At 42.0% G+C, this 20,929-nt stretch overlaps 1 protein-coding gene across 2 annotated transcripts in view; it reads left to right on the top strand.

Annotated features, from left to right (window-relative positions):
• Positions 1–1,904: 1,904 nt before the first annotated feature.
• AMZ1 (archaelysin family metallopeptidase 1) overlaps positions 1,905–20,929 on the top strand; it is a 29,024-nt gene continuing 9,999 nt past the window's right edge. The window contains exons 1-6 of one of the 2 annotated variants that reach the window (XM_078152928.1): positions 1,905–2,364; positions 3,431–3,598; positions 9,557–9,685; positions 11,390–11,550; positions 12,992–13,168; positions 17,212–17,286. In XM_078152928.1, the coding sequence (XP_078009054.1) occupies positions 2,061–2,364; positions 3,431–3,598; positions 9,557–9,685; positions 11,390–11,550; positions 12,992–13,168; positions 17,212–17,286 (1,014 nt within the window). In that variant the 5' untranslated portion in view covers positions 1,905–2,060. The remainder of the gene's footprint in view (positions 2,365–3,430; positions 3,599–9,556; positions 9,686–11,389; positions 11,551–12,991; positions 13,169–17,211; positions 17,287–20,929) is intronic. The other variant, XM_020975265.2, reaches the window with a different exon arrangement.

Raw genomic sequence — 20,929 nt, forward strand, 5'->3', positions numbered from 1 at the left:
CTGTGCTTCTCTTAATTCAGCCTAATGTAATATTAGCTTTTTTGGCCGTCATACTATTTTAACAGGACAGCTAGGTGGCACAGTGGAGGGGTCACTGGCCTGGAGTCAAGAAGACCTGAGTTCAAATATGGTCTCAAACACTTATTAGCTGTGTGACCCTGAGCAAGTCACTTGACCCTGCTTGCCTCAGTTTTCTCATCTGTAAAATGAGCTGGAGAAGGAAATGGCAAAACCAAAGGAAAACCCCAAATGAGGTCATGAAGAATCAGACATGACTGACAACAAACTTCTAGGAATAAGTAAATGAGTTGGGCTCAGTAGATGCCAGCAATCGCTACTGCTGGGGAGCTGAGGCTGGAGGATTGAGTTGAGCAGTTTTGAGATTCAATGAGGCTATGTAGCAAATCCTGCACCAAAATGGCAACCCCTAGGGAATGGATGAGGCGAAGGAAGGAAGAACTGGTCCAGGTTGAAAAATAATGGATCTGATTACAACTTTTATGTCACTCTATTGGGATCAGGCCCATGAAGGGGCACTGCACTGTTAGCCTGGGTGATATAGGAATACCAAATTTAATTTAAAAAAAAAAGGACTAAAGAGATATAGTGTCTCTGTAATTCACCCTGGTCTGGAGTAGTGTGTCAGTTTTGGGTACCGTAGTTTAAGGCCATGGATAATTCTGAGAATGTCCAGAGAAGAGTAACCAGGATGGTGAAGGACCTCCAATCAATGCTGTAAAAGAGACGGTTTAAGGAGCTGGGGACATTCAGCCTGGAGAAGAGAAGATTCAGGAGGGACAGATGTGACCACTACCTTCAAGTATCTGAAGGAAGGCCTTGTCATTGGAAGGGGATTAGATTTATTCCGTTAAGCTCCAGAAGGCATAGGCAGAAAGAATGAATGGATGGAAGTTAAAGAGAGGCTGCATAAACAAAACAAAACAAAAACAAACAAAAAAACTCCAAGACGTCCCTCTGCCGACATTTTCACTGACTGCTACCTGCAATCTCTCCCTCCTTCTCTCTGTCTCCTGTCTTCCCTGGCTTCCTTCAAGTCTCAGCTAGAATCTCACTCTCTACAGGAAACTCTCATTGTTTCCCCTTAATTCTAGCAGCCTTACCTCTACTGACCATCTCCTGTTCATGCTAGATATAGTTTATTTGCACATAATTATTTATATGATGTCTCCCCCATAAGATTGTGAGCTCCTTGAGCCAGGGGTTGTCTTTTACCTTTGTTTGTATTCCCAGCACTTAGAGCACTGCCTGGCATATAGTAGGTGCTTAATAAATGTTTACTGACTGACAGTGTAGGCTTGGTGTCAGGAAAAACTTCCTAACAATTAGAGCTGTCTAAAAAGTGGAATGGGCAATGGTCTTTTTTATTGCACTATGTTATGGAAATGCTTGATTTATTCCATAAATTAAAAATAAAATACATTTTTAAACAAGTAGAATGGGCTACATTGGGAGGTAGTGGCTTCCCCCTCCTCCAAGATCTTCAGGCAGAGGCTGGATAGGTGCTTATGGTGGGAATTACTTTCAGGGTATGGGTTGGAGGAAATGATCATTGAGATACTTTCCAATTTTAAAATTCTATGATTCTTAATTGCATAGGAATAATGATGACAATACTTCTGTAATATTTTTCTTCTCCTGCTGCAGGATAACCCTATGGGCTGGCAGGCACTGTTGTCACCCCGTCGTTGCCTCTCGTAACCGATCCAGTACCAGGACCCTAGGCAACCATTGGAAGGAGGCCTTCAGGATCTCTTAATGGGCAATGTGTCCCCACCTGCTAGCATTCTCTAAAGCCACTTAGACCAGCTCAAGAAGTTCTGGGTCACAATCGCCTTCACAGAGGGAAAAGGTCTTCTGGTGAACCTTGAGACTCAGGAGTCTGGCTGTACCTCCTTCCTGACTCCTGCTGTCCTCACAGACTTTTCCTCAGAAGAAACACCAGGTGAAGTGAGTTCCTGAGGGCTGGTGACTGCTGATGCCAGATCATCAGCCTCCCCCTCCTAAGGCTCTCTCCTAGCTTGAGGGTTTGCCTGGCAGCAATGTTGCAGTGCAAGCATGCTGAGGAGTTCAGTTTTGGTCCCCGGGCCCTAAAGGATGCCCTCATCTCCACCAACCCTGTCCTGCAGGAACTCTATGCTAAGGCTTTTTCCACCACTGAGAGGTTTTTCCTCTCTGAAGCATACAACCCACAGAGGACCCTCTTCTGTACATTGGTCATCAGGACCGCCTTTGACTGGCTCCTAAGCCACCCTGATGCCCCAGAGGACTTTGAGACTTTCTACCACTCTCTTGTAAGGAGGAAACAGAGCACATGTCGGAAGCATATTTACTTACAGCCAATAGGTACCTTGGGCTGGGGGTAGAGGGAGAGGGGTGTCACTCAACTTGGTTTTGGGCTCCAGGCTTCACACTCTAATCTATGCAGAAGCCAGGAGGAGAAAGGGTCTAGGTCTATATTAGAGCCTCTCTGGCCCCCATTCAGGAAGATTTCTCTAATTTATAACTCTTAGGAATTATAACCGAGAGTACTCTGAGGTCTCAATAAATTACATAATATTTTGCCTCAGGCAATACTTAAAGGGAGGAGAGAGTGAGAGGGAGGGAGGAAAGGAGAGGGAGTGTGTGTATATGAGAGAGAGAGAGAGAGAGAGAGAGAGAGAGAGAGAGAGAGAGAGAGAGAGAGAGAGAGAGAGAGAGAGAGAAATAGTTTGGGGGAAATAGCAGGATCTGGCTAATAATTTCAACTGGCAACAACAATCAACAATAGAGACGAGAGAGTGGGACGGCTTATTTATCCCAGTGCTGAGAGGAAGAGAGAAAAAAATGGCATGGTTTCAGGTTCTTTTGAAAAGAAATGGGATGGCTTTCTACCCTTTCCCATCCTACTCCCAATACTGTTGCTTCCTTGAGCTCTAGAGCAAGGGATGATGGAACTTTCCTTGAGCCCATAGAGAAGTACTAACCACTGAGCATTAGCAATATCCTAGATGTGAAAGAGAACACTGGTCCTTCAGGTATGCTGCTGAATTAAATTGGATGTAGGGTCACCCAGAAATAATGGGGATACCCTGAGAGGAAGGAGGAAGACAGCTAAAGGTGCTCAGGGGATTCAGCTGCAATACCACGATCAGAGGGGAGAGGCCCCTAACTCCAGAGTTCTAGACTGAAATGAACTCCTTCCTGAGGCAGTATCACCAAGAGCCAGCTCCTTGAAAACCAGTCATTGGAATCATACCTGTCCCTTGTGGATGAGTAATTCAACCCTCACATTACAGAGGTGACCACGGTTGTGAAATGAGTGCAGTTGACTGTGTCTTCTGCATTTCTGGGTACAGGTGATCTCTTTGGACTGTGCAAGCAAGCAGGGAATGTCCAAGGCAGAAACTGACCATGCTGCTTCTATTCCTAGAGCTAAGCGAAGGACCTGTGGGGAGTTCCCTCCTGGACTGTCTCCGAGGATTCATGGAATCTTTCTTCTTGGGGCTTCGGGTAAAGTGCCTTCCCTCCGTACCAGTCTCTTCCATCCACTGCTGCTTCCGTCATAATCGGGACTCTGACAGGATCCAGCTCCATGCGGGTCAGTTTGGACTGAGAGTAAAGATAGCGAGTGGCATTATCACACAATTAGGGAAAATGCCATTCTTGACCTGTAGGGAGGTGGGGAGGATGAAATCCTGTTTTTGTGGAGGGGGGGGGAAATTAAGCACACAGGAAAAGGAAATTTCCACAACTAGATTGTTAGTGCCCATTCCCCCTCCCATAGGATATTGCTTAAAAAAAGAAGCCTTATTTATGATAAGATATCCCAAGGAATGGAGTGGAGATGAGGGAAAGTGTCCCCTTAGAATGGCTGGTGATTGATTATCTCTATAGCACTTTGGTCTCCAAGGGACTTGTTAAACATGTCTAATTGAATAGACAGGAAAGGTACTTTATAGATGGAGAAGAGATCAGAAGGCAGGGTGGGACAGGTTGGAATTGGTTCACTAGGATGATTCATTCAGTTGTATATGGTCATAGCTGTAAAACTACAAGGCCTCTTAGTCCAAACTTTTTGTTTTCCAAATGACCTTGTCCAAGGTCACACGTAGGTAGAGGCAGAAGCAGAATTTGAACTTAGGTCCTCCGACTCCAATGCTAACATTCTTTCCACTGTATGAGTGATATCAGATGCTTAAACTGAAGTCTGGAGGACCCCCTCCCCCCCGCCACCTCTCCAGTAGGAAGCCTTGGAGATGGGATTTGAACCCAGGTCCTCTGACTCCAGTGAGGCCTGGGAAAAGTCCTGAAGAGAAGTATGTGCCCTGTCTTAGTTGTTGTCTTCAGTGAGAGTGTTCTGCCACGTGGCATGATTCTGCATAGATGATTTTACTTCTTTCTCTCTTAACAGTCATCTGATTGGGCCAGCCCTAAGATCATAGGTCCGGAGATTTAGAGCTGGAAGGAACTTGGGAGACCATCAAGTCAGCCTCCTCAGTTTACAGATGAGGAAACTGAAAGAGAGAGAAGTGACTTGCCCAGGGTCACACAGCTGTTAAATGTGTGAGGCAGGATTTGGCCCTGCTTACTGTAATACGGTGCATTGAAAGTTGCCTTCCTCTCTGTACTAAAGTATTGACAGTGGACTCAGGGGTCAGGCTACCTGGTTAGACAGGAACAAAAGCAGATCATAAAGAATCAGAAGGAAGGCTGCCTTCCTTTGAAAGTTCAGTCCATGTTGATTAGCCTGAGAGCAAGATGAGGGCTTCCTCCCATTCCCAGAGTGCAGAGCCTTCCTCTTATTCTGAGAGTCCAGGGGGAGGAGAGGAGGGAATCTTCCTACCTTTCATAATCTGCTTATGTTTTTGTACCCTTCAATGAGCTTTCATATTAGTTACTTCATTTTATTCTCACTACTCACAGGAGTGAGCATTAGATTTGGAATTTGAGGAAGATCTGACTTGGAGTCCTGTCTTAGACACTTACCAGACATGAGCAAGTGCCTTCTTTTCTCTAAACCTGTTACCTCATCTGTACAATGGAGATAATGTATCTGCAGGACTTTGCCCACAGTGGTGCTGTGCGGTTTAAATGAGTTAATGTAGCCAAAGCACTTTGCAAACCTTACAGGGCTATCTGGAGGACAGTTATCATCATCATCATCATCACATCATCATCATCATCACCTAGTTATTACCATCATCCTCCTTGTATAGGATGATAGGGGAGGAAGGGGTTTTCATCGATGAGGAAAATGGGGTCCTGTGGAGAAATGACTCCTCTTTCCTGAACTGGGAGGCTAGTGAGAAGATGTGTTACTATCTTCCAATAATCACTGAGATGCTAATATACTACTGCCCAAGTTCAAGGATTTCTTTTCACCAATAACAGGGAAGAGAAATTGTTTCCTCATGAGAGCTCCTGCCAACCTCTCTTGCTTAAGGAGGAGGAGTTGGAGATTAAAAAAAAAACTTGAGACACTCAAATCTGTCTGATATTTGGAAAGGAATGGGATTAAAAAATTTTTTATTCCTCCCCCTTTTTTAATGTGAACTTCATAATCCTCAACAAACATTTCAATATTCAAAGAAGAGAATTGTATAGGACATTGAAAATGCTTTATAGATTTTTAGAAAAAGAAACTATATATACATATATTTGTATATGTATATAGAATATGTATATTACACACACATACACACAAGGTAGTAACAAAATTGCTTTGTTTTGTACTTCTTATTTTCTTGTCCATTTTAAAATGATTTATTGATATTCCTAATAAAAATGATTTTTTATTCTTAAACAACAAAAAGAGCGCTTCCACATACACAGCAGAACAGAAAAAGAGGATTGTAAATGTAACTGTGAATCTTCATTTCATATAGCTTGTTTTTTTAATGTGTATAATAAATTTCATCCATTACTTTCTAAACTGTTCTTTTGGTTTGTGCTTTCTTCTGAATTTGCTTCTGTTCTGTTCATTTAAAAAATGTTTCAATGGTTTTTCTTTTTTGCATTAAGACTCACATCTTCATTTCCCTGTCTTGTTGTCCCCCTCCTCTAACAACAACAACAATAAAAAGCAGAAAAGAAAAACACACTTATAACAAAAGAAACCCACAGGACAGTCATGTCCAAAAATGTATGTCTCTTTTTGTACTTTGAGACTATCACCTCTCTGTCAGGAGAGACATCATATGTCTTATGGAGAAATGCGTGGTTATTTCATTGATCAGAGTTCTTAAGTCTTTCAAAGATTTTTTTTTACAATATTGTTATGCTTGTACAGATTCTTTTTCCTGGTTCACTCTGGTTTCACTTCACTGTGTGTCACTTCCTACTGCTCAGGATTCTCTGTGGTCATCTCTTGCATCATTTCTTATGGTATGATAATATTACATTGCGATCATCTACCCCAGTTTGTCCAATCATTACTCAATTGATGGGTATCCCCCTTAGATTCTACTTCTTTTCTTTTTCCCCCTCTTTTGATCCCTCCATCAGGATCAGTACATTCTTCTTTTAATTACATTTTATTTTCACATGTGCATTCCCCCTACCCCTTGAGAAAAAGCAAGAAAAACAAAACCTCTGTTATAGACATGTATAATTAAGAAAAACAAATTCCCCAATTAGCTAGCAAGTTTGTTTTGCATGTGATTATTCCCTCCTTGGTATTATGGTATTTCCTTCTTCTTAACCCTGCTTCTCCCCACCCCTTCGCTGCTTGTTTTCCTATTGAATTTGATGGATTTCTATACCGAACTGTGTGTTCAACTCTTTTTTTTTGTTTCAGATAAGTGAGGTTCATCTGATGCTAACTCCTCCCAACCCTTCCTCCATGTTTGTTTCCTCTTCTCCTCACATATCTTAATTATGAATTCTCCCCCTTCTTCCTTTCTATACTAGTATATTCCTTTTTTACCCTCATTTCTCTTTCCCCTCTTAAAGCACTCAGAATAGAACCATTCTCCCCCCAGAACATGTTTTTCTTATTTAACGTCCTTAACATCCTTTGAAGATATTGAGGTTCTGAAGTAACACTTGTTTTTTCTTCCTCTATTAGAATGTTAGCACTGTATCATCATATGGCATCTCCCAACTGTTCAGTCAAACTTTTACCTTTCTAAATTGCTATGGTCTCTTGTGTTTGTATTTTAGATTTCCTATTCAGCTTTAGTCTTTTCATTAAAAATGTTTGAAAGTTCTCTTGAATGAAAAACCCATTTTCCCCCTATAGGATTATACTTATCTATGGAGGGTAAGTTTTTCTTAGTTGTACACTTTTCTCTTTTGACTTTTGGAATGTCATATTCTAAGATCTCTTCTTGTTCATAGTAGAAGTTTCCAAGTCTTGTGTGATTGTGACTGTAGATTCTTGGTAATTGCACTGTTTTGTCCTGGATTCTTGCAGTAGTTTTTCTTTGACATGAAGGCTCTGAATCTTGGCTATGACATTCTTGCAACTTTTCTTTTTGTCTTTTCTTTCAGAAGGTGATTAGCGAATTCTTTCTGTCTTTACTTTGCCCTGTGGCTCTAATAGAGCTCTAATAGGCAGCTTACATTTATGATTTTTTGAAATTTAGTATTCAGGCTTTTTTTTTTAAAATCCTGGTTTTCTGGGAGTCCAGTGATTCTTAAATTATGCCTCCTTGACCTGTTTTCCAAGCCAGTTGTTTTTATGTCAGCTTACATTTTCTTCTAGTTTTCGGTCTTTTGAGTTGTTCTAATATTTCTCATTGTCTCGCAGAGTCGGTGATTTTCGTTTCACCTATTTTGGTTTTCAGGGATTCTAATTTGAGGGCAAGATTTACCACTTTCTCCTCCAAGCTATTCAATAATAGCTAGTATTTATATAGCACTTACTGTGTGCCAGGTATTGCACCAAGTGCTTTACAAATAGTATCTCATTTGATCCTCACGGCCTCCCTGGGAGGTAAATGCTATTATTATCTCCATGTTATAAACAAGGAAACTGAGACAAACAGAAGTTAAGAGACTTGTCCAGGATCACACAGCTAGTACGTGTCTGAGGTTATATTTGAATTCAGGTCTTCCTGACTCCAGGCCTGGTACTTTATCCACTGTACCACCTAACTGCTCTATTTCCTTTTAATTCTTTCCTCCAAAGCTTTATTTCATTTAAAAAAAATTTCTTACTTGATTTCCTCAAGATAGTCATGTGGTTCTTGTGGACAATTCTTTTTTTTTTCTTCTTCTTTGAGCCTTTGTTTGAAGTTGTTACAATTACTCTTTCCTTCTTTTGGGGGACTTTTATATTCACAACAATTTTTTTGATACTTGTCAGTATTTTCTTTGATTTACTCATCTCTCTAGCCTTAGTTTTTTTTTTTATTTGTTTTTTTTTTTTTGTGAGGCAATTGGGCTTAAATGACTTTTCCAGGGTCACACAGCTAGTAAAGTGTTATGTGTCTGAGGCCAGATTTGAACTCAGGTCCTCCTGAATCCAGGGCCAGTGCTCTATCCACTGCTCCACCTAGCCGCCCCTAGCCTTAGTTCTTGAACTGGCATTTGTGCTGCAGTTAGGGATCAGCCAGGCCCTGCTGAGCTTTTGGGTGGGGTGGTCGGCCTTCTTTGGTCTCGCCCTAGCTCACCTGAGTTCTTGCGCTAGATTTTGGTTCACTGAAGATGCTCCCCTCTCCTACTGCCTGGGGGCTATGGGTGACATTTTGGGCAGTTTTGGGGTAGGACTCACTCACAGTAACTTCTCACTGGATAGCTTGATTTATGCTCCTGTCTTCATATCTGTGACTAACCCCTAATTCACTGCTCCCTCTTTCTCAAGTAGATGTCCTCCCTTATAACAAATAAGCATAGTCAAGCAGAACAGATCAAATGAATATCTCATTCTTCACTTTTAGTTTATCACCTTTTTGCCAAGAGTGGCAGGCATGTTTTATTATCAGTCTTTTAAATTACAGTTGGTCTCTGCTTTGGTGAAAGTAGTTCTGAGGTATTTCAGAGTTCTTTCCTCTTGCATTATGGGCATCACAGAGATCGTTCTCCTGGTTCAACTCATTTCAATCTGCATGACTTCATGGACATACATCTCTGAATCCATCATGAAGGCTGGATAATTCACTCAAACACAGAAGCTGTGCCTGTTTGGCTACATTTCAGATTAATGTGGATTAGAACCCAGATGATTCAGAACATATGAGTTCAGAAACTTTTCCTTTTTATTTTGTTGTTTTCTGTTTGTACTCAAATGCTGATTGCAAATTCTTTAAAACATCCCAACCTCTTGCATGTGATGAAAGAAAAGGCTCAATTTAGGTCTGGCCAGGGATTGTAGGGGCAGCAATCTGCCTTACCTAGAGTAGGAGAAGTTGTCTAAGTTGTGAAGGGAAGAGATGCAGAGACCAGGGACTGAAAGAATGGCAGCCCAAACATTATTGTTGGTGCCCAGGGAAACCTAGAAGAGTTAAGTGACTTAATCTAAGATTATACCATGGTACAACATTTAGGTATACCTACTAATATCCTGTCTGGTTTCCACTGTAAGAACCCATTGCCTTTTGCATTCCATCACCAGATAGCATTTTGACCTTCCTGAAAAACAATAAACCTATGGATGCCCTGTGTGTGCTGGGTCTCACACTCAAGGACCTGTATCCCTGTGAAAACTGGAGCTTCACTTTTGGCAAATCCCTTCCAGGACAAGGTGAGATCTGGCTCCTAATGCCTTCTATCCAGGAGGGAAATTTGGGTGGAGCCTTTCCATTGGAAGACCAATGTAGGGAAAGACATTTCCTGGGTGTTAGTGAGGAAAGTCTTCTTGTGCTCTTCAAGGTGAGCATGTATCCGAGAGAACATGAAATAGGAGACATCTTTGGTGTTACAAGAGTTCAGATCTGATAGCTTTTTTTTTTTAATAAGGGTAGAAGTGGGAAGAATATAAGAAAAAAAACACTTTCAGTTAATTAATCATGGTTAGGGAGAATGGAGGAAAAGGTTGTGTGTGGTTGTGTGGTTTGTCCTTCGTTCTTGAAGAGGACCATGCCACCAGGGAGATGATGACATGACTTGCAATTGACTTTGATTTGAATGAGGAAGGGCTGTGCAAAGTCACCAGCATCCTTTCTTCTCTAGAGCCACCTGATTCCAGAGGCCAGATGTGGATTAGGATGAGGGGATGGCCCAGGATGCAGTGGGAGACCTTGGCCCTTTTAAGCTAAGGTCTTTTCAAGTTCTTAGTTTGAGTGAGGCAACGCCCATTCAGTGAATAGGCCTCTTTAAGAAGTGAATCTAGGGATGGCCCCTTTAATAAAAAATTAAAAAAAAAACCAAACTGGGAGGGGAAGACCCTCAGGGTTGCTGGCCAAAAGAGAAACAGTTACTATTTACATTCACTCTGAGCCAGGAGGGCCCAAAAAATAACCATTAAGTGGTGGTTGGGCAGGCACCTATTGTGGTCCATTTCATGAGATCCTCAGAGCAAACTCGGTTTAAGGCTTGGTTTTTGAGAAAGAAATCTAGCCAGTAAACCCCAAGTTAACTAGGCCATTTATCATTCTGTTGGCTATCTGGCCACTGGACCAAGATTGCTGTGGAGGAGGAAGTGAGACTCATGACTTTGCATAGTCCACCCTCACTCAAATCAAAGTCAACTGCAAGTCATGTCACCACCTCCCTAATGGCATGGTCCTCTTTGAGAACAAAGAACAAACCACAAGCTGCCTGAGTGGGGACCCAGCTGGCCACTTCCAGTTGGGCAACTCAGCTCCTCTTCCCCTCCCCTCCCTTCCCCTCCCTTACCATAGCCGAAATGAGGAAAAGGAGGTCTTAGAGTGCTGGACTTAAGGTCAAGAAGATGTGAGTTCAAATCTGCCTCAGACATTCCCTAGCTGTGTGATCCTGGGCAAATCACTGAACCTTGGTTAACCTCAGTTTCCTCATTTGTAAAATGCAGGGGTTGTGTTTGATGGCCTAGCTCTAAATGTGTGATCCTATAAACCTTTTTCCATTAAAAAAAAACCAATTGCTTGGATTTCCTTATGAAATTATATAGGCAATGAAATGAATGAAAAACAGTTTCTGTTACTGGCAACTCAAAATTCTGGGAAAAGTCACTTTCTCGGGGAAGAACTCTTTTCAAGGCTACATTAAATGGCTGGGGGAGAAGGTCACAAGGTGAGGGATTCTGACTCTGCCCAGCGAACACTGATAAAGTGGACAGAATGTGGGTTTTTCTTGATGAGGGATTTCTGAGAACACCTTTACCACTTTCAGGAAGAGCTGAGACGGCCCTTTCGGCTGTAGAGGGGTAAGATGACTCCTGATTCCCTAGGCTCTTTTGACTTCCCCAGTCCCAGTCTTAATCCGTAAAGCAGAACGTTCACTCTATGGTCTTCTCTCCTTTACTCAGAAGTAGGAGTGTGCAGCTTTGCCAGGTTTTCAGCTGATTTCTGCCAGGCTCCAGGGGCTGAGGAGATGCCAGACATCACCCTGAAGGTACCTGAGATAACCTTGAGGGACAGAAATCGGACATTATTCTTCAGCATTCTGGAGATGCTCCAGTGCTGCAAGGTATGTATACCAGGAGGGGTGTTTCCCAGTCTTAGATACCAGACTTTGTTGTTTTTATGACTTCTGTCACTTGGGGCCAAAGTGAAGCTTCAAAGCTATTTCAGGTGTCTGATTTCATATATGTTCCTGAGAAATGGGTCCTGAGAGGCAGTGTGCCATGATAAATAGAAAGGTGGCCTTGGAGGATGGAAGGCCTGTGTTCAAGGCCTACCTCTGACCCATACTGGCAGAGAAGGTGACAATTTGAATGGGCAGAGGAAGCTCATCACCTGGGAGTTCCTTACACTGATGAAATCACAGGTCAAGTCTCTTCCAAAATAAAGAGCAAAAAAAAAGAAAATAGCTTTCTCATCAGTAGTGGCTAAAGGGACATCTCACATACGTAATAGGATGTGGATGAATTTTAAACTGTGATTATAGAGGTTTGAGGAGCCATTTTGGGGAGGATATAGTCTATACATAGAGTATAAATGAGACTGGGAGAGTGCTGGAGGATTCCAACTGGCTGGGGATAGTCTTCAACCATATGGGACTGGATAGCTTCCTTAACTCTGAGTCAATCAAACTGGAATCTCTCCCTACCCCCTCCCCACCCCCCTCACCCAAAAAAGCCCCAAACCAGCCCAAATCAAACAAAACAAGACACAACTGGAAGTCTCCAAAGAATTCCTTCTCTCCTTGGAGTCTATTCAGGGATTTCTCTTGGACTTCATCCAGCAGCCAGTCCAGACTTGGGGACACCTCTAAGGGCTGGTGCAGGGCATTTTGGCCCACAGGCACGGATTTTGATAACTGAGCATTGTATGTAGCAGAACTTAATACATTTTTGCTGAATGAAACTGATGGATGAATGAGGCTCATTGTCTGCTGCAGGAACTAACTTCAGATGCTGCAGCGAATGAGAGATTGTTAGTGTCACCTGGCATACTCTATATATTTTGACATTCCTCTAATCAGGGGTGTGCTGGAGCCAGCTCAAACCAAGGGCTGATTGTTAAATTTTCAGCGGGAATATTTACATTTCAGAAACTGGCAAACACTATAAATCAGAGCTTCATTTATTGTTTGGTTGACTAACTAGAATTAAGAAAGTTATGAATAAAATGCTAATATTGTAGATTAAACTTAAAAGTGTGACCTGTGTTTTCAGAAAGCTGGTTACTAAACATTTACCAGCACACCAATGCTTCTAATCCACATGAAATACTGACAGTCATATCAGCGAAGGAAAGTTCTCAAATAATGTTTATTTTAGTGGAAAGAAAGACAGAATAGCTGGGCCTCTCCCCTCAAGAGAGATGGATTGCTTCCCTTCTGGAGTGGAGGAATCCCAAGCTAAATGATTAGGGTGGAGAGAAAGTAGGAAATATATGAACATGGATGATTATAGATGAGTATTTCCTCCCAAACTTGGCAAAGGACAATTTTTCTTTCCTAATAGGTCACATGTCATGAGATCTGCCACCTGATTGGCTTGGGAAATTGCCGCTGGCTGAGCTGCATCATGCAGGGAGCCCTGAGTTTGGATGAGGCCCTCCTCCGGCCCCTGGAGCTTTGCCCGATCTGCCTTCGGAAGCTGCAGTATTTCATTGGATTCAAGCTCATTGAGAGATACAAGGTGAGTGATGCCACTCTTGTTACCCATGAGTAGATGAAAATTAAAAGAAATATCAAGAAGAAAGAGGAACAGGTCCATCGGCTCCATGCGTGCACCATACACCTCCATGAAGACCCTTGGCGACACTGAGCATCTGTTTCCACCCCCACAAACTCACAGGTGAACATGGATTTACTATCCTGTAACTTAGGGCATATCTTACATGACATAGATACACAATTATTATTATTATTATATTTTTGTTGTTGTTCAGTTGGATCCAGCTCTTTGTGCACCCGTGGACCGTGGCACACCAGGCCCTTTTCTGGGCAAAGGTACTGGAGTGATTTGCCTTTTCCTTCTCCAGTAGATTAAGGTAAACAGAGGTTAAGTGACTTGCCCAGAGTCACACTATCAGTAAGTGTCTGTGGCCACATTTGAACTCTGGTCTTCCTGACTCCAGGCCCAGGACTCTATCCACTGGGCCATTTAGCTGCTCATATAGCACCTAAATGCTATTATTAGCTAAAAGCTGATTAGTGGGGGGAGGCATTAGCTGTAGAGAAATAATAAATCACACAGGAGGTGGCATTTGCATTGGACCTGGAAGGAAAATAGGGATTCTGAGAGATTGAAGTGTTGAGGTAGGGCAGGATAAGGACATGTGATTATGTCTGAGAACAGCAGGAAAGCCAGAAATCACCAGATCATCCCACAACTTCCATTTTAGCCAATAGTGCTGCCTACCTTGCTAAAGTAAATACCAAGTTACTGACAAAAATAAAGGCGGATACATTTGAGGTTCAGCTTCTCTTCCAGGCCCTGCCCACTTTCTGAGGAAAGGAAAATGCCTACACATAAGAAAGTTAGCAGAAAGGAAAATGAGGAGAATCATTAGATAATCCACAAACTGGGGACACGGAAGATGTGCATACACATATAGACAATTCAAAAGATTTAACGTCCTGACTTAGGGTCAGACGGCAGTTCTGAGCTGGAGACTAATCTACTCAGCCCTGCCAGGATGTCTAGAGGAGGCTTTTCCCCAGGGGATGAAGGCTGGAGAGCTCTCTGAAAAGATGAGCTGCTAGTCAGTGCTGTCTGGAGGGATGAACATCACAAGGTCAAAGTATTCTTGTTCCGGCCAGGGTAATTTTCTGAGACACTCATGGCCATCCTAGCCTGTGGTGGCATCAGTATTCCTCTGTAACCTGGCCCCTTCAGAACCTATTTGTCAAAGTGATTGGAGCATTAACCCTCAAGGAACCCTCCTGGACCAAAGGTGGGTGTAAATAGATCTCTGATCCCCACCTCAGAGCCATCAGTGACACTTGGCATTCCCAGGGGAGCAGAACAAATTGGTCTGATGCCATTTTGATGATTTCACTTGATAGACCAGCCCACTCCCAAACTCTAGGTCAAGAGGGAAGGCGTTCCCATGGAGATAGTCTTCAGCAAGAATAACACCAATTTATTTCTTCAGAAGGGGCTCAAAACACCCCACACATTTCGTGTATTTCGTTCCATGCCTGTTATAAATGCTATGAGAGAGGACACTTTCAAGGCCAGGCTAAGGAGTTCAGAGAATGGAGATATTTCCGTCAGATGTGATCAGGGAAAGCCTTGTGGAAGGGATGTCCTGTGCTGAATCTGGAAGGATGGGTAGGATTTTGATAAGTGGGGATTGTAGGGTGAGGAAGGAAGAATAGAAAACAATGTCCATAGGTGGGGAAGAAGACAGACCTGGGGAATGGCCAGTAGTCCAGTTTGTCTGGAATGTGGTGAATGTCTGGTAATGACACATGTTGAGGGTGGGGAAGGAGAACATGTAGGGTGGTAGGAATCCTTGATTGTCAGTCTTAAAGAGTTTGTACTTAATCTGGCTTGTATAAAATAAGGATGCTATGGAAACCTTTTGAGCAGGACACAGACAATGGAGGAATGCTTTAGGACCAAAAGTTCTTAACCTTCTTTGTGTTGTGGATCTTTTTGTTTGTTTAGTTTTGGCTAGGCAATGGGGTTAAGTGACTTGCCCAGGGTCACACAGCTAGTGAGTGTTATATGTCTAAATCCAGATTTGAACTCAGTTCCTCCTGACTCCAGGGCTGGTGCTCTATCCATTGTGCCACCTAGCTGCCCCCATGGATCCTTTTGGCAGCCTGGTAAAGCCTATGGATCCCTTCTCAGAAGAATAATATTTTTAAAAAATTAATTTATTTTTCCCCAGTTACATGTAAGAATAATTTTTAACATTCGTTTATAAAACTTTGAGTTTCAAATTCTCTCCCTTGCTCCCTCCCCCTTTTTCCTGTCCTATTGAGAAGGCAAGTAGTTCGGTATAGATTATACATGTGTGGTCATGTAAAACATATCCATAATTGTCATGCTGTGAAAGAGAACATAGACAAAAAACACTCAAGAAAAAAAAAGTTTAAAAAAAAAGCATGCTTCGATCTGTATTCACACATCATCAGTTCTTTCTCTGGGGATGGATAGCATTTTTCATTATAAGTCCTTCAGAGTTGCTTGGATCATTGTTTTGCTGAGAATAGCTAAATCATTCATAGTGGATCATCTTACAATATTGCCCTTGCTTTGTTCACAGTACATTTCACTTTGCATCAGCCCAGTCTTTCCAGGTTTTTCTGAGAACATCCTGCTTGTCATTTCGTATAGTATAATAGTGTTCCATCATAATCACATACCGCAACTTGTTCAGCCATTCCCCACTTAATGGGCATCTACTCAGTTTGTAATTCTTTGCCCCCAGAAATGAGCTGCTATAAATATTTTTGTACATAAAGGTTTTTTTCCTTTTTTAAAAATCTCTTTTGGGATACAAACCTAGTAGTGGTATTGCTGAATCAAAGGATATGCATGGTTTTATAGCCCTTTGGGCATACTTCCAAATTGCTCTACAGAATGGTTGAATCAGTTCACAACTCCACCACCAAGGTATTAATGTCTCATTTTTTCCCACATCCCCTCCAACATTTGTCATTTACCTTTTCTGTCCTATTAGCCAATCTAATAGGTATGAGATAGTACCTCAAAATTGTTTTAATTTGCACTTCTCCAGTCAATAGTGAGTTGAGTATTTTTTCATATGGCCATAGAGATTTCACCTGAAAACTGATCATATCTTTTGATGATTTATCAATTGGGGAATGGCTCTTATTTTTATAGATTTGACTCAGTTCTCTCTATGTTTGAGAAATGAGCCCTTTATCAGAGAAACCTACTTCCAAATTTTTTTCACAGTTACTATTGCTCCTATTCTCCCTTTCCCCGTATATTTTATTCTCTTTCTCTTTTCACCCTGTCCCTCCTCAAAAGTGTTTTGCTTCTGACTACCCCTTCCCCAATCTGTCCTCCCTATCACACTGCCCCTCCCCATTCTCTTATTCCCTTCCTCTCCTACTTTCCTGTAGGGTAAAATAGATTTCTATACTCAATTGAGTATATATGTTATTCCTGCTTTGAGCCATTTTCAGAAGAATATTATTAAAAGCATAAAATACCTAAGGTTCCAAATGAAAACATAATTATATTGAAATTTAGTTATAATATTTCAAAACCAAGTTCATGGACCCCAAGTTAAGAATCCCTTCCTTAAGATTACTGATCTGACAATAGTATGCAGAATGGATTTGAGTATGGACAGAAAATAAATAGGGCAGTTAGGTGATGCAGTGGATAGAATGCTGGGCCTGAAGTCAGGAAGACTCCTTATCCTGAGTTTAAATGTGGCCTCAGACACTTACTAGCTATGTGATCCTGGGCAAGTCATTTAACCCTGTTTGCCTCAGTTTCTTCATCAGTAAAATGAACTGAAGAAGGAAATGGCAAACTACTCCAAGATCTCTGTCAAGAAAACCCCAAATGGGGTCATGAAGAATCTGACACAGCTGACAACAACTGAACAGCAGCTGCAACAAAGGAAGCAAAAATAACAAACATTTCAGCATTTTATATTTATATTGTGCCTTGTAACTTACAGAGCGCCGTCTTCATAAGTGTTCCATGAGGTCACTGGAATAAGAATTACTGTTCCTACTCTATAGATGAGGAAATGCCAGGAAGCAGTTGAAAATGAGGGACTGAAGCTTGGAAGAGGTTGGGCCTTCATCTACAGAGAGGTGACAGTAGACGTGGATGAGAATACTTATCATGACCCATTATGAGTCCAGCTGCTAACTGAGGGGCAGGGCATCACAAGTCTGAACGTTCATCCCTCCAGGAAGTTTGCCCACAATGGCACCAGGAAAGGATGCCTATATACAAACCCAATGGCTACCATCCTTATCAAACCATCACCTGATTCTATTTCCTTTCCTCTTCTTCTTTCAAATCCAGACTCCTAGAAAGGGTTCTCTATACCCCTTCTATTTCTACACTTCCTGACAATAACAACCCCATTTCTCAATTCCTTGCAATCTGGTTTCCGTCCTTACCACTTGACTGAAAATATGCTCTCCATGTTTACCAATGATCTCTCAAACATTTTTATTTATGTCTTTTGTTTTTATGTCACTTTCCTATCTGACTACATCCCATGCTCTCCATGTTTACCAATGATCTCTCAAACATTTTTATTTATGTCTTTTGTTTTTATGTCACTTTCCTATCTGACTACATCCCCCTTCTCTCCCCTATCCATTGAGTAATCTTTTGTAACAATAAATAAGAAAGAAGGCATAAAAAGCAGTTTAGCAATACTAACCAAGACATCGAATGAGTCTGATGGGATATGCAATGTAGCACAGCCACATTTCCTCAACTTCCGGCCCCCCCCCCCGCCCCCAGCCTCTGGTCACCTCTGCAAAGAAAAGCTGGAAGTCCCTTTCCTCACCTCTTCTCTGGAGCCAGCAATCTTTTCACTGCTAAGTCCAATGGCCTTTTCTCATTCCTCTTCCTTGCTTGACATCTCTGCAGCAGCTTTTGGAGCACCACTCCTTCTGGCTACTCCACGCCTTTGGGTTTTGTGACATTTTTCTCTCCTATCTGTCTGACTGCTCTTTCTCTTTCTCATTTCTTTTGATGGATCATTCTCTTCCTCCCACCCATTAAGCATGGCCATTCCCCAAGGCTCTGTCCAAAACCCTCTTCTCCCAGCTAGGTGACTCAGTGGACAGAATGTAGGACGGAATGTTAGAATCAGGATGACCTGAGTTCAAATGCTGCCTCAGATACCAACTGTGTGACCCTGGCAAAGGTCATGTAACCTCTCTTTGCTTCAGTTTCCTTATCTGTAAAATGGGGATGATATTAGCACCCACTTCACAGGGTTGTTTTGAGGAAGAAATGAGGTAATACACGTAAAATGCTTTGCAAATTTTAAAGTGCTACATAAATGCCAGTGAATATTCCTTACGGTCTCATCAGTCTCCATGGATCCAGTCATCAGTTCTATGCCTATGACTCCAAATCTACATATCCAGACCTAATCTTTCTCTGAGCCCTGTGTTCCCTACAGCTTGCGGGACACCTCTATCGGAATGGCCCATCAACATCTCAAATGGAACGTATTTTCCCCTAAATCTATACCTCAAAATTTCCTCATCTCTGTTAATGGTGCACCTATCTTTTCATACACACATGTATGTATAAATGTATGTACACATATGTATAGATATATAATACATGTGTATCTATACATATGTATATACATATACATATATATGCAAACTCAGATAATAATATGATCTTGTAAACATTTATTATGTGTGTTTACACATATAAAATGAGTTAATCATGCTCCTGTCTTTCCAGGCACTCATGCTCATAACTTTGGAGTCATGTTGGACTCTTCCTTCTCCTTCAACCCCTATATTTGATCAGTTGCCAAGTCTTGACAGTTTTAGCTCCATGACAGCTCTTGCATCTGTCCTCTTTCCCCCATTCACACAGCCCAGACCCTAGGTCATACAGCCCCACCAGCCTTTTCCCCTAGAGTACTGCAGTCTTCTAACTACTTTCAAGCCTCCTTTTCTCCCTCTTCATTCAATCTTCCACACAGCTGACAAATTGCTATTCCTAAGACACCAAAGTAACAACTAAAATTTATATTGTACTATGTATCAGACACTGACTATTGGACAATTATTATCTCATAATCATGGCATCCCTTTACTAAAAAAAATTGTCAGTGGCACCCTATTGTCTCCAGGATAAAATATAAATAAACTTATTTGTTGGTATTGAAGGCCATCTATAATCTGGTTCTCACCTGCCTTTCCAGTTCTACTTCATATTATTTCTCTTTACACATTCTCTGTTCCAGTCAAACTGACCAGCTAGCTGTTCCCTGTACCTTCCAAATCCTTCTCCTTTTTTTCTTTTTTTTTCTTTTTTTAGGCAACTGGGGTTAAGTGCCTTGCCCAGGGTCACACAGCTAGTGAGTATCATGTGTCTGAGGTCACATTTGAACTCAAGTCCTCCTGACTTAAGGGCTGGTGCTCTACCCACTGCACCACCCAGCTGCCCCGTCCTTCTCCTTTTTCAATGCACAAGTGGTTCCGCCTGGTGTGGCATGAGCTCCTCCTCATGTTATAGACTCCCTAGCTTCCTTCAGAGCCCAGCTTAGGTGCCATTAAGGCCTTTCCTATCATTCCCTTGCACAGTCGGAGAGTGGGGAGGCATTAGAATACAAGGTACTTCAGGGAAGGGCAGGGACTGTTTCAATTTTGTGGCTATAGCACAGTGTTTTGCAACATAACAGGTACTTAATAAACATTTATTGAATGAATGTATTAAGGAAATAATAATAGATAACAATAGCAGTGGCTGGCGCTTTAATGCTTGCAAAAACACTTTTATTGTTATTGTGTCAGACTCTTCATGTCCCCATTTTTTTGGGGGGGGGCAAAGATACTGAAGTGGTTTGCCATTTCCTTCTCTAGCTCATTTTACAGATAAGAAAATGAGGCAAATACGGTTAAGTGACTTGTCCAGGGTCACACAGTTAATAAGTGTCTGAGGTTGGATCTGAACTCAAGTCTTAATGACTCAGGGTCCCCAGCTGAGACTACAAGTCTCAGCTCGTAACCTAGATCTCCTCTACCACATAGTTGCCAAGTTGGGCATTTGAGAAGTCCAAGCCAGGGTCTTTCGTCTGAATTTAGTTCCACAGAGTGGGGAACACAGTTGTCAAACATTGAGGGACTTAGACCATGAATATTAATTAATTTGCTTGTTTAGGGACAAAGAATAGCAGGAGATACAAGGGGAACGGCATGTGGAGCATGGAGGGGCAGAGCTACTTTCTTGCTCAAGGATTGCTGGGATAGTTGCTTTTCAAGTCTGCCTTCCCTGAACCTCATTGAGGAGCCTCTGTGAGTCCCAATAATGATGAGAACAGAACCTCTGATAATGGCCAACATTTATTAAGAAAAGGCATCATGCCAGGATGGTTTTGTATCATGGAAGTCAAATGAGAGAGGATTGTCAACATGGTAACATACTACCAAGAAATCAAGGAGATAGCTAGGCTGTGTGGTGTGCATAGAGAGTTAGACTTACAGCCAAGAAGATGTGAGTTCTAATCCTGTCTCAGACTCTTACTAGCCACGTTGGAAGATTAGATTTGATAACATATGTAAAGCTCTTCACAAACCTTAAGCTATAGAAATGCTAGCCATTATTATTATAATAAGGACCAAGGAAGAAGTCCATTGGATTTAGGAAGTCCCTCGTAACCTTTGGGACTGCAGTAGTATGGTACTATGGTATGGGAAGAGGAGGAAGCCAGATTGTAAGCGTTTGAGGAATAAGTGGTGAAGT

The sequence above is a fragment of the Phascolarctos cinereus genome, unplaced genomic scaffold (assembly GCF_003287225.1).
Source record: "Phascolarctos cinereus isolate Bilbo 61053 unplaced genomic scaffold, phaCin_HiC Scaffold_4;HRSCAF=312, whole genome shotgun sequence".
In the NCBI taxonomy this organism is placed as follows: Eukaryota; Metazoa; Chordata; class Mammalia; order Diprotodontia; family Phascolarctidae; genus Phascolarctos; species Phascolarctos cinereus.